Raw genomic sequence first — 12739 nt, forward strand, 5'->3', positions numbered from 1 at the left:
CTATCTGCAGCAATCTCTACATGCTGCAGTACCACGAGTCACCAGAGTTCATGATTTCCCTTGTGGCTACTTTAATGCTTTCCCTGAAATCAGACAGTATATGAGACTTCGTAGATAGCATGTGTAGTTAGAGAATTAAGAATGGATAATGTTATATTATGCGCTAGCTTACTATGAAAAGATAGAGATCGTATTGGCCAAGAGAGCGGAGTGTTGGGTCAATTGATTCAGTTTTTCCACTTGTTAAGCTTTGCCAATCAATCTTGCAATGTGGGTTCTTCATGCTGCACATGTTGTGATTAGCATCAAAAGTAAGCATCAAAATTTATAGTTCCTGATGCTACTCGGTAGGGTCAGGGGGTAGTGCAGACATAAGGATTTAAACTCTAAATTACTGGCCATCTATAAGTGACAAAACACTACTGTGGAAACCAATTAGCAGAATTAAAGAACAATACAATTTTCTTTTTCGTTGTAACTACTGTAGAAGCCTATAGATAAAGTGCAGATGACTGATTCATAAACTAAATAAATCAGGGATTTTAAATACATGTAAAATAGAACATGTAGCTTACTTCATCTTTCTCCTGGATTTTCCTCATCCTCATCAGTAAGAATCTCAAATAATTCTATTTGAACTACAGTAATAATCAAGAAGATATGTATAAGGCGCTAATGCAGTACGCCAAAAGAAGTATCATGGGTCCAGCTAACAGGGCACCTAGGGCTAGCAAAAGATATTACCTGGTTTCCTCGGATTAAGAGCCTAGAGCGTTAGTTAGCCCTAACCAAACCTGCATGTACGCACTAGCGGTACTGTTGGGGCCTGTGGACGTCTCCATCTTCTATTTATATAACCTAAAATGGATAAGAAAGTTTACCACCAAACATTAAAAAAAAAATCGTTGTCTACTTAGCACATTGCTTGTTCAGTACAATTAAATGGCAATGCAAGTTTTCAATACAAAACTTCTAAGAATTAAGTTGATGTGCCACTAATGCTTACTGACTATTTGGAAGAGAATATAGGAACACTGCCGAAAAGAGCTATTAGGTGAGAGACGACAAACTGATATATGCTGACACATTTACATAGCAGCATATATTTTTTTTGAAAAGGGGGAAAAATCGCCCCAGCTTCTGCATCCAAAGGATGCACACGGCTTTTTATTAGATTATTCATGAAGTCTTACAAGAAACAATACAAAAGATCACTCTCGAAGCAACCTAACTATACCTACAGTGGGATGTATAGGGTGACAATACACCAACTCACATCATCCAAACTAAATGCCTTCCCAAACCGTCCAATAGCAGGTGAGAAGCACATCCAGTCAAGCAGACTCACTACGCACGCCAACGCCCACGCCACAGGAGTTGCTTCCGCCGTCTTCCTCGACTCCATCTTCAAGAGAGATAATCGCATTAACCTTGCAAGACCTACCGTCGATGCCACCATGACGCCAGACGGCTCCACCATCCACTCCACCAACATCCGCCAACATCCAGCAGCTGCTCCAAAAACGATGCCCCAAGAGGTAGAACGACGCAGAGCGCGCCGCCATCGTCCGATCCGGGAGACCCGGACCTAGGGTTTCCCCCGGAGCAGCACGAGTGAGAGACCGCAGACTGCGACGACGATGCCTTCAAGAAGGTAGCGGCGTGACACGTCGCCATCGTCCGCCAACCGAGGTCGGAGCACGGTTTTCACCGGCAGCCGCGTATCCCGAACCCGCCGAGTGTAGTGCCAAGACGGGCAAAGATGACGCCTTCGACAAGGTAACGACGTCGCCCGACGCCGCCATCATCCGCCAAGACCGAGGTCGAGGCTCGGTTTTCACCCCGCCATGACACCCCGGACTAGATCTCACCACCACCCTGCCGCCCACACGGCCAGGGCCACGGGCCACCGCTCGCCGCGAAGAAGACGGCACCGCTGCCACCATCCGGAGCCGCCGCTCCGGCGTCCAGGGCCCCCGCCGAGACCACCACCAGCCGCCCCTCCAGCACCGAAGCCCGCCGCCACCGAGCCGCCAGATCCCGAGAGCCACCCGCCGCCACGGACGGAGGAGCGGCTGCCGGAGTCGCCGACCAAGGCGTCGGGGGTGGAGAGCGGGCAGCGGCCTCAGCCCCGGCAAGCCCAGCCTGGCCACCTTCCTCCATGCGGCTGTGCTTGGCGCCGGGGACCGCAGCCGAGGGCCAAATCCCCGCCGCCCCCTTCACCGGCGCCGCGGCCTTTGGCCGGCAGCACCTCGAGGGGCGACGAGGAGGGAGAGAGGGGGGAGGGCGGACGAGGCGGCGGCGGCTAGGGTTTGCCCCTCCCGGTCGCCAGGAGGAGCGACCCTGAGTAGCGAGTCGTCGTGATCAGGTTATGGGGACCTACGGTTTTTTGCACCAAAAGGTAGGATGAGCAGGTCGTGGAGGCAAAAGAAAATGCACTTTAATGAATGAAACATGGGACACTCACACAGTCATCCATAACACCACTACACCAGTGAGTTAAAATTCTAAAAAATAGGTGTGACCAATGCAGGAGTAATTTCCCTTACAAATCAGATGAGCAAAGTGAGACCCTAACTACTGAAGACCAATAATTCTATTGAATGGGATGGACATTCGGTTTTATAGTGCAGCCATTAACGAAAAACATGATATTGCAGTCAACATAATTGAAGATCCGATAAAAAGATGGTAATACAAATAAGATGACATAACGATGGAAGTAATTAACACCACACAGATTCTTGGACTGTCCTGTACGCAAGGCTTCGAGCTAACCACAACTGCTACATGAAGTCTCTCTTGTGCAATAACTCACATATGGAACTGTAAAAACATGCAGAAATTATCGGAGTTCATGCTCAGCAGGTTCCATTGCACCATACGAGAGTAATGATACGTGAGTACCACAAGTCAACCATGTGTGCATTCAATTTAAGAGAACGGTCTATTTTTCCAAGACACATGCTATCTAGGGGGGTAATTAGCAGCACGAAGACAACCAAAGCATGAAGAGTGCCTCCAATTATTCGGTCAACAAATGTAGTACATCAATCTTCTTGAGATATCAATGGTTAACACTTGGCAATTTCATTACAACAAATCGGAATTAACTGGTCGCACCTAGAAATACCAAGTGCTACAATTTGTACAAGGAGGTTACCTTGGATCAGCTCCTGTATTTGGATACCCGCACATGCACGCATCATCCATGGGGGCAAGTTCTTGTACAGCAGTAAAAAACCCATGCAATGCTAGCCACAACCAATGGTCAGGTATCACAAAATATTTTATTATAAGCACCCACCGAAATCTGGAAAGGCTCGTCATGTTGCACTACTCCCTAAAAAAGGCCAGCAATCCAAGTATCAAACAAATTGAGAAGAGCTTATCAAACAAATTGAAAAGAGCTGGCAGATCATGTGCAGCCATGCAAACATCAGATCAGAGTTGCTTAGAGCATCTCCAGCCGTCTCCCCGACGAGGCCCCCAGGACGCCTTTTTTTCATCAGGATGGACGAAAACGGCTCAGTCGCGCCCCCGGCTCCTCGATTTCGTCCGGATTAGGCCTTTCATCCATCCGGAGAGCCCAGGGCATCCCCGGCCCCCCCGGGGAGCGCTCGGGGACTCCGGACGAGAGAAAAGCGCGGGAACCGCCGAGAAAGTTTCCCGCGCGCCTGGTGGCCCCAACTTGTCGGCGAGAGAGACCGATCGTCCTCCTCATCGCATCGTCTTCCGCGCGCGCTGGAAAAGGCTGCCGCCGGTCAGTCTTCACCGGACACGTCGTTTCCACACGGCGAGTTAATGTTGTCGCCTCGGTTTCACGCGCGTCGACCTCTATTTATCGCGGAACTACCGCGTCTGGCCGCATTCACCACGCTCACTGTGCTAATCTTCCCCAACCTCGAGCGAGACCTAGCGGCGAACAAACAATGGCGAACGACGGCGCGGCCAACAATGGCTTCGGCCGCCGCTCTCTCCACCAATGGGAGGGCCGACTTCTCCACATGTCGGGCTACCCGGCGCCGCCAGACTTCCGCGCGCCGGGAGGGTGGCGACTCAGCGCGGGCGGCGTCCCGACCCGCCGCCGCCGATGACTCAGGCCACCCTCGAGGCGGAGATCAACGCGCGGATCCGCGCTTCTTCCCCGACAACTACGACTCGTGGAGTGATACGTCTCCGACGTATCGATAATTTCTTGTGTTCCATGCCACATTATTGATAATATCTACATGTTTTATGCACACTTTATGTCATATTCGTGCATTTTCTGGAACTAACCTATTAACAAGATGCCGAAGTGCCAGTTGCTGTTTTCTGCTGTTTTTGGTTTCAGAAATCCTAGTAAAGAAATATTCTCGGAATTGAACGAAATCAACGCCCAGGTTCCTATTTTGCCACGAAGCTTCCAGAAGACCGAAGATGAGACGAAGTGGGGCCACGAGGTGGCCACACCATAGGGCGGCGCGGCCTGGCCCTTGGCCGCGTCGACCTGTAGTGTGGGGCCCTTGTGCCGCCTCTTGACCTGCCCTTCCGCCTACTTAAAGCCTCCGTCGCGAAACCCCCAGTACAGAGAGCCACGATACGGAAAACCTTCCAGAGACGCCGCCGCCGCCAATCCCATCTCGAGGGATTCAGGAGATCGCCTCCGGCACCCTGCCGGAGAGGGGAATCATCTCCCGGAGGACTCTACGCCGCCATGGTCGCCTCCGGAGTGATGTGTGAGTAGTCTACCCCTGGACTACGGGTCCATAGCAGTAGCTAGATGGTTGTCTTCTCCCCATTGTGCTTAATTGTCGGGTCTTGTGAGCTGCCTAACATGATCAAGATCATCTATCTGTAATTCTATATGTTGCGTTTGTTGGGATCCGATGAATAGAGAATACTTGTTATGTTGATTATCAAAGTTATGTCTATGTGTTGTTTATGATCTTGCATGCTCTCCGTTATTAGTAGATGCTCTGGCCAAGTTGATGCTAGTAACTCCAAGAGGGAGTATTTATGCTCGATAGTGGATTCATGTCTCCGTGAATCTGGAGGAGTGACAAGAACCTCTATGGTTATGGATGTGCTGTTGCCACTAGGGATAAAACATTGGTGCTATGTTCGAGGATGTAGTCACTGATTACATTACGCGCAATACTTAATGCAATTGTCTGTTGTTAGCAACTTAATACTGGAGGGGGTTCGGATGATAACCTGAAGGTGGACTTTTTAGGCATAGATGCATGCCACTACAACAAGCCCCTCCATATAGCAATGCATAGTTTGCAACGCTTTAAAAATGCGCTGCAAAATATCAAGGCAGCAACGGATATTTGCGTTGGTAATCCCATCCGTTGTGGGCTATACGAGTGGCAATGAATACCATGCGTTGCAGTCTATGCGTTGGAACATACCAATCCCCAGCCTTCCTGCTCGGCGTCGAACACTGCGTGGGCCGCCCGCTCCTCGTCTGCTTCCTGCTCCGTATCAGCCATAAACTTCGCCAGACGCGGGCGGACGCGTCCGTGGAGACGCAAGCCCGGTCACTATGCGTCGGGCCGCTGGCCTGGTCTCACACGCATTTTTCGACCGCGTGAATGTGTCCGTTTGGGTTGCTCCGTTGGAGATGCCTAAGAATACATATTTAATTTCAAGTTGGTTTAATTATTCTTTTACAAAAAGGATATATGTGCGCAGATTCAGCCAGCATATAATTGTGGAGGTCGAAACCTATTTTCATCTCCCTCCGTATCTTTTTTTGTATTCTCCCTCTTACCTTTATTTTTCCCTCCATTTTTTCAGTTTCCCTCCAATTCTTTTATGCCTTTCGCTTATTACCCGCGCGTTTTCTCTCATCTTAAAGCGAGTAAGTTCCGAACGGTGTGGTATTAGTTAAGTGACCCCACCTCTCATAGAAATTAAACCGTGAAACTGGGTTACTTATGGTAACTGCCTCTAAATCTCCGCACCTCCCTTATCTCAATTCTCAAATACAACTCGTGCTTGTCTTCTCCAACAAAAGCTCCATCAAACCTCTGCCGACTGGTGGCGCCGTGGTGGTGGGCGATTCGGCGCCATTTTCTTAGATTGAAGGTCAGTTCCTCCTCTCCAGTCCCCTCTCCTTCTAATCCGGCAACTGCGTCCGTGCATCTGGCCCAGAACGCGCTACGCCGATGACTGCATCTCATGTATACCCGCGAGGCCACGATTCCATCAACACTCGACCTCCGAGTCTGGTAGCTCCGACTCAACCACCAATCCACCATCCACACCCTGCTGCGCTTCTTGTCCGAGGGGCAGCCACCGCCGCTGGCGGTCGATGATCTGGGGCAACCTCTTCCTACCCCTTAGCTACGACATCCTCATGTAGTCATGTTTAAGGTCGTCACAGTTGTAATCATGCGATGGCTGTTTTTTTTTCAGTATCTCTGTATGTGCATGCTAAGGAACCAGCTGTACTAATTTCAGAAAATAAAATTATGCCATTACTGAATCTGTGGTTCTGTTCTTTTGTCAAAATCTGTTGTTTCTGTGATGTATCTTGCTCGTTTGCAGTTCTTTCAGGTCATGGTGGATGTAAGAAGAGGAATCCATTTTTGTACTCAGCTGCATCATGTGTCCTGCTGTTAGATTTTGTATTTTTGTTTTAGATGTCGTACAAATGTTAGAATTAATTACTCACGTTGCCATTAAGCTGCAATTTGTATGTGCTGACATTGAGTATATCTGTGGGTATGGAATAATTTGTGTAGATTTCCATTTTTTCGATAATTGTAGATTCCATATACACTGATGATTAGTGATATAGGCACACAGATGAATGCTGAACAAAAGCATGCTTCTTTTATTTAGTTTACAACTGAGAAGAACGGTTTTCACTTCGTGTTTTGGTTTTCCTCCTACAGCAGACATGACACGAAGTAAACTGCATGTTGTTCAATCCAGTGATGAATACATGACCGAGGAACATGACAACATTACGCACAATGATGATGAATCATCTGATTTTGAACGTTTATCTTGTAATGGTGAAGAAGGCTTGACAGAAAGTGATGATGAAGAGGATGAGGATGAAGATGACCATGATGAGGCTGGTGATAATTGCCAAGGTAATTGTTCATATATTCAATATTGGTGATAAAAATATATGCTCTGGCTACCTATTTCTGGAACATAATTGTTTTGGAAATTTATGCATGATCAGATGAAAATGGAGAAACGGTCAAGCGCGGGAGAACGAAGCTGAAAAAAACTTGGAATCTTCCCAAAGGGCAGAGAATTGTGGTCAACTGCAATGATCTGAACCAGCCAATTGGAAAAGAAGGTGGACGTCTAGGTTACTTTCTTGGTACAATTGCTAGGAATGGGAAATTGTGTAGCTTGAGCTACACAGACTGGAGAAAATTAATAGGAGAGAGGGATAAGAAAAATGAACAGAGAAATAAAAAGGATATATTGGCGCAAGTAAAGGTAGATCCAGAGTTCACTAAAAATATTTTGCTACAGTTCTTATGATTTACATTGCATGTTATGATAATATTACTTTTGTTGGATATGTAGATGAGGTTTCTTTACCCTCCTCGATTGGAAAAGTATATATTAAAAACAATTGGAGAACGATGGAGGCAACATAAGTCAAATCTGAAATCATTCTATTTTGATGCAACCAAGAGTATGGAAGCGAACAACACCAATGTTCCAAGGGGTGTGATTAAAGACCAGTGGATTTCTCTTGTTACTAATTGGATGAGCCAAAAGGCACAGGTACATATGGACGACTTGTGAGATTACCATTTACATCTTGATTAGTTTCTCTAGGAAATTATGCAAATGCATGTGCATTATTTGCAAATTGTATGACAGGATATAAGTGAGAAAAATAGGCAAAACTCTACAATGAAGAAGTCGATACATACGGCTGGAACTAAGAGTTTCGCTCGGAATAGAGAAGAGCTGGTTAGTTTAGCAGGACTGAAATATATGCATCTATATCCCATTTGCACTGTATGTTGTCATCACTAACTATTGATTAATATTTCCATCTAACAAATAGAGGCAAAAGGATCCAGAAAAGAAGAACCCACACAGAGCTGTCCTCTACATTCATACACACCAGCACAAAACTGACAAAAATGACAAGACGATTAATGAACACGTGGTATAATGTCTACTCTCTATTATGAATATTTATATTATTGTTTTGTACATTTTTATTAATTAGACTATCCATGTGTTTAGGTTGAATTGAAAAATACTTTAGCTCAGAGGCCAGATTTAGCAGACACAAGTAAAGGGACGGCTTGGAAAGGAGATGCCTTGAATACAATACTAGGAGCAGACAAGGCTGGACATGTACATGGGTTGGGACTAGTGCCAAATCCTAATCAAGTCTTTGGTGTATCATCTTCACGTCACTTTCAGGATATACACCTTACTTCACTGGAGGATACACGAAATGAAGATATTTTGCTTGTTAGACTACAGATGGAAAAGATGGAGCAACACATTAAAAACCAAGATGCTAAAATTCTAGAATTAAATGAGAAGTCGCTGAACTCTAGAAGACAGGTAAATTTAAGGAACTTTGCCATTGTTCAATACATGTACTAAAAATTTTATTGGTCATTATAGGGTTCTTTGGGTCAGATATCTACATCCCGAGATGCTCTTGGTATTGCCCAGACAAACTCAAAAAGGAAAGTAAGTATCCATAGAAAGGTCAAAGTCATTTACATAAATATATTCATATTTGTTTCTTGATCCGCAGAGAGTATATGGTGATCTTCATAGTCAACAACTTGGAACTGTTGGAAAGGAGAACAAACGTCCTGCTTCACATAAGGTTTGCACATTTATATATTGTTTGGAACCCAACATGTTTGACCAACCATTTCATTCTTCCTTGTAATTTTTGCAATATCAGTGCTCATTATAGTTTTTGCCAATCTTACAATATATGTACTGTCGTAGAACAAAGAAACTTTGGTCCAAGATGAAAATGTGCAACCTAGACAAGGAAGTGCTAGTGCAGAAAAGGTTAGTGCACTTCTTTACTTTGTGAGTTAACTCTTATGTAGCTGATGTCGCCCTCGTTCATTGTGTAGTTACCTTTTTGTCCATGCTTGTTTATTCCATCTATGGTGTATTTGTAGCACTGAATCTATTTTAACGATGACATGGTTCATGAATTTATTTTTTTATCTAATTAATTACCCTATACTATAGGACCTGAACATTGACCCCCAGCACAACGACACACTTGAACATTTTAAGGTTTCCTCTACACACACGGTACCTTCTCATTCATCATGTATACATTTGAATTCAGTTTTCTGCTTGTATTACCTCTGATATTATGCACCTTCTCATTAGCATGGTGGCTAGAACACAAAGATCCCAAAATGGGCTATTAAAACAAAGCATGTCAATGTATGATATGGAATTACTAAATATTTATCTTCTACTTTTCAGTTTGCTTCTAATTTAGGACTATATATTTGCAGCAAGAAATTTATTATTGCTTGCAGTTCTTGCAACATGAGTTATTATTATAGTCCATGCCATCTTATAATGTATATTTTGTCATAGAACAAAGGAACTTTGGTTCATGATGAAAATGTCCAACCAAGGAAGGAAAGTGCTAGTGCTGAGAAGGTTAGTGCACTTCAGTTCTTGAAGTTCTCGCTTCTATAGTTATCACTTTGTCCATTATTATGTATGCATTCCGAAATCATTTCAGTGGCCTTGATTACCTGCAGAGCACAACTTGTTCTTTTTAGCTGGCTAATTACTAAAATCATTAGTTGGATTACTAATAAAGTATCTTTTGCACAGTCCTTTATTCCACCGCAGATCTGAGTCTAAATGAAAAAAATAACAATCACAAGTTGACCATTGCCTATGAAGTGGAGCTCCATGGACGTTAGTACCTTTGTTGCTCCATATGCTCAAGTCAGTTGGATAGTTCTAATGCACATGTCTATGAAACAGAGGAGAAAATCCCCTCTCAATGTGAAAAAAGAACAGTACTATACAATGGTCGTGTGTGGATAGAAAAATGTGTATTCTTTTATCACTTGCAGCTTCTTATGAAGTTTTTTATTTCCGTTATATCTGACTATATTGCACTCCTCATTAGCATGGTGGCCAAAGCATGAAGATATCAAAAGGGACTACCACAACAAAGAAAGCTAATGTATGGCATGGTATTTCTTAACCTTTTGCTTCTCCTTTTCAGTTTTCTTATGATTCACTTTATTGCATACTGATGTTGCACTATCATCTACAGAAACAACAATGCAGTACGCCAAATAGCTTGGATGCCAACTCGATAGATGTATGCACATTACGTTTGTTTTATTCATGATTCTTCTTAGGTTTATTGCATTGGAAAAAAATCTCACGCACTTTTGTTTATGTAAAAGGTTGGCACTGTAGTATTTTTGAAGAGTTTGGAAAATCCAAACAAAAATGTTGCTATTGCTACACTCCAAAGTAGCGACCCAGAATATACAGTGGAAGGTGTTAGACTTGGAAATCAATTCTGGGCAGTGCGCATTGATGCTACATTAGCAAAATCCGATGAGTTGATCCGACCACTCAAAAAGGTCAAGATTATTGGTCATGCAGCGGGATTAATCATCGCATGGCCTTCAACCATTGTATGTTATCCTGTTCTGCAATTTTACCCCTATTAAAATTTTCACCACTTTATTTACTTGGTGAATTTCTTTACCGATCTCATTTTTTCTTGTAGATTTCGAAGATAAATTGATGATGCATGGTTGAGATGTTGATGGCAAGATGAAGACTGCTACTACTACTGGATAGCTACTACTACTGGATAGCTTACATTAGTTTTAATAAGTAATTTAATCGTCAATGTTGGGAAGGGAACATTATATTTGTAATAGTGCAAGTACCAGACAGTTTGTGTTCTTTGAATCGTTTTCTTTGTTATTGAACAAAGTCAATATATTATGTGAAATATTTCTATTCCCTATATTGCGTCTCTTGTGCAATATCTGCGTTGATTTAGTGACCCCTACGAGCTATATGTAAAATATTGATCATGGTATGTAGCAGCGTTTTGAAGTGCTGATACCATTAGTGCATGATACCACCAACGCATACATGTGTTGTTAGACTCTCATTATATACGTTGCTATCTTACAACGCTTATGCATGCTGATTACCAACGGATGTTTTTGTGTTGTTGTAGACCCTTGCAACGGCACCAACGGCAACGCATAATAATCCGTTGGCATAGACATTACCAACGCTTATATGAACATCTGGCAACACATCGATGCGTTGCTAAAGGGGGGGCCTGTTGTAGTGATGCTGGATAGCGGTCTATGTACTTTGTCGTAATGCCCAATTAAATCTCACAATACTCATCATAATATGTATGTGCATGGTCATGCCCTCTTTATTTGTCAATTGCCCAACTGTAATTTGTTCACCCAACATGTTGTTTATCTTATGGGAGAGACACCTCTAGTGAATCATGGACCGGTCCAATTCTCTATACTGAAATACAATCTACTGCAATACTGTTCTACTGTTTTCTGCAAACAATCATCTTCCACACTATACATCTAATCCTTTGTTACAGCAAGCCGGTGAGATTGACAACCTCGCTGTTTCGTTGGGGCAAAGTACTTTGGTTGTGTTGTGCAGGTTCCACGTTGGCGCCGGAATCCCTGGTGTTGCGCCGCACTACATCTCGCCGCCATCAACCTTCAACGTGCTTCTTGGCTCCTACTGGTTCGATAAACCTTGGTTTCATACTGAGGGAAAACTTGCCGTTGTACGCATCACACCTTCCTCTTGGGGTTCCCAACGGACGTGTTCTGTACACGCCATCAAGCAATTTTTCTGGCGCCGTTGCCGGGAAGATCAAGACACGCTGCAAGGGGAGTCTCCACTTCCCAATCTCTTTACTTTGTTTTTGTCTTGCTTAGTTTTATTTACTACTTTGTTTGCTGCACTAAATCAAAATACAAAAAAATTAGTTGCTAGTTTTACTTTATTTGCTATCTCGTTTGCTATATCAAAAACACAAAAAAAATTAGTTACTTGCATTTACTTTATCTAGTTTGTTTTATTTACTACTGCTAAAATGGCCACCTCTGAAAATACTAAGTTGTGTGACTTCACAACCACAAATAATAATGATTTCTTATGCACACCTATTGCTCCACCTGCTACTACAGCAGAATTCTTTGAAATTAAACCTGCTTTACTGAATCTTGTTATGCGAGAGCAATTTTCTGGTGTTAGTTCTGATGATGCTGCTGCCCATCTTAATAATTTTGTTGAACTATGTGAAATGCAAAAATATAAAGATGTAGATGGTGACATTATAAAATTAAAATTGTTCCCTTTCTCATTAAGAGGAAGAGCTAAAGATTGGTTGCTATCTCTGCCTAAGAATAGTATTGATTCCTGGACTAAATGCAAGGATGCTTTTATTGGTAGATATTATCCCCCTGCTAAAATTATATCTTTGAGGAGTAGCATAATGAATTTTAAACAATTAGATACTGAACATGTTGCACAAGCATGGGAAAGAATGAAATCTCTGGTTAAAAATTGCCCAACCCATGGACTGACTACTTGGATGATCATCCAAACCTTCTATGCAGGACTAAATTTTTCTTCGCGGAATTTATTGGATTCAGCTGCTGGAGGTACCTTTATGTCCATCACTCTTGGTGAAGCAACAAAGCTTCTTGATAATATGATGATC

The 12739-nt window shown here is 43.5% G+C and overlaps 1 protein-coding gene across 1 annotated transcript; it reads left to right on the forward strand.

The window, feature by feature from the left end:
- Nucleotides 1–6895: 6895 nt before the first annotated feature.
- Nucleotides 6896–10409, forward strand: LOC127309524 (uncharacterized). The gene is made up of 13 exons (XM_071822300.1): nucleotides 6896–7094; nucleotides 7190–7455; nucleotides 7546–7749; nucleotides 7849–7941; nucleotides 8039–8143; nucleotides 8224–8553; nucleotides 8617–8685; nucleotides 8753–8827; nucleotides 8956–9021; nucleotides 9211–9276; nucleotides 9574–9639; nucleotides 10124–10180; nucleotides 10274–10409. The coding sequence occupies exons 1-13, from the start codon at nucleotides 6896–6898 to the stop codon at nucleotides 10349–10351; spliced, it is 1674 nt and encodes a 557-aa protein (XP_071678401.1). The 3' UTR covers nucleotides 10352–10409.
- Nucleotides 10410–12739: the final 2330 nt, after the last annotated feature.

This window comes from Lolium perenne, chromosome 6, assembly GCF_019359855.2.
Source record: "Lolium perenne isolate Kyuss_39 chromosome 6, Kyuss_2.0, whole genome shotgun sequence".
In the NCBI taxonomy this organism is placed as follows: domain Eukaryota; kingdom Viridiplantae; phylum Streptophyta; class Magnoliopsida; order Poales; family Poaceae; genus Lolium; species Lolium perenne.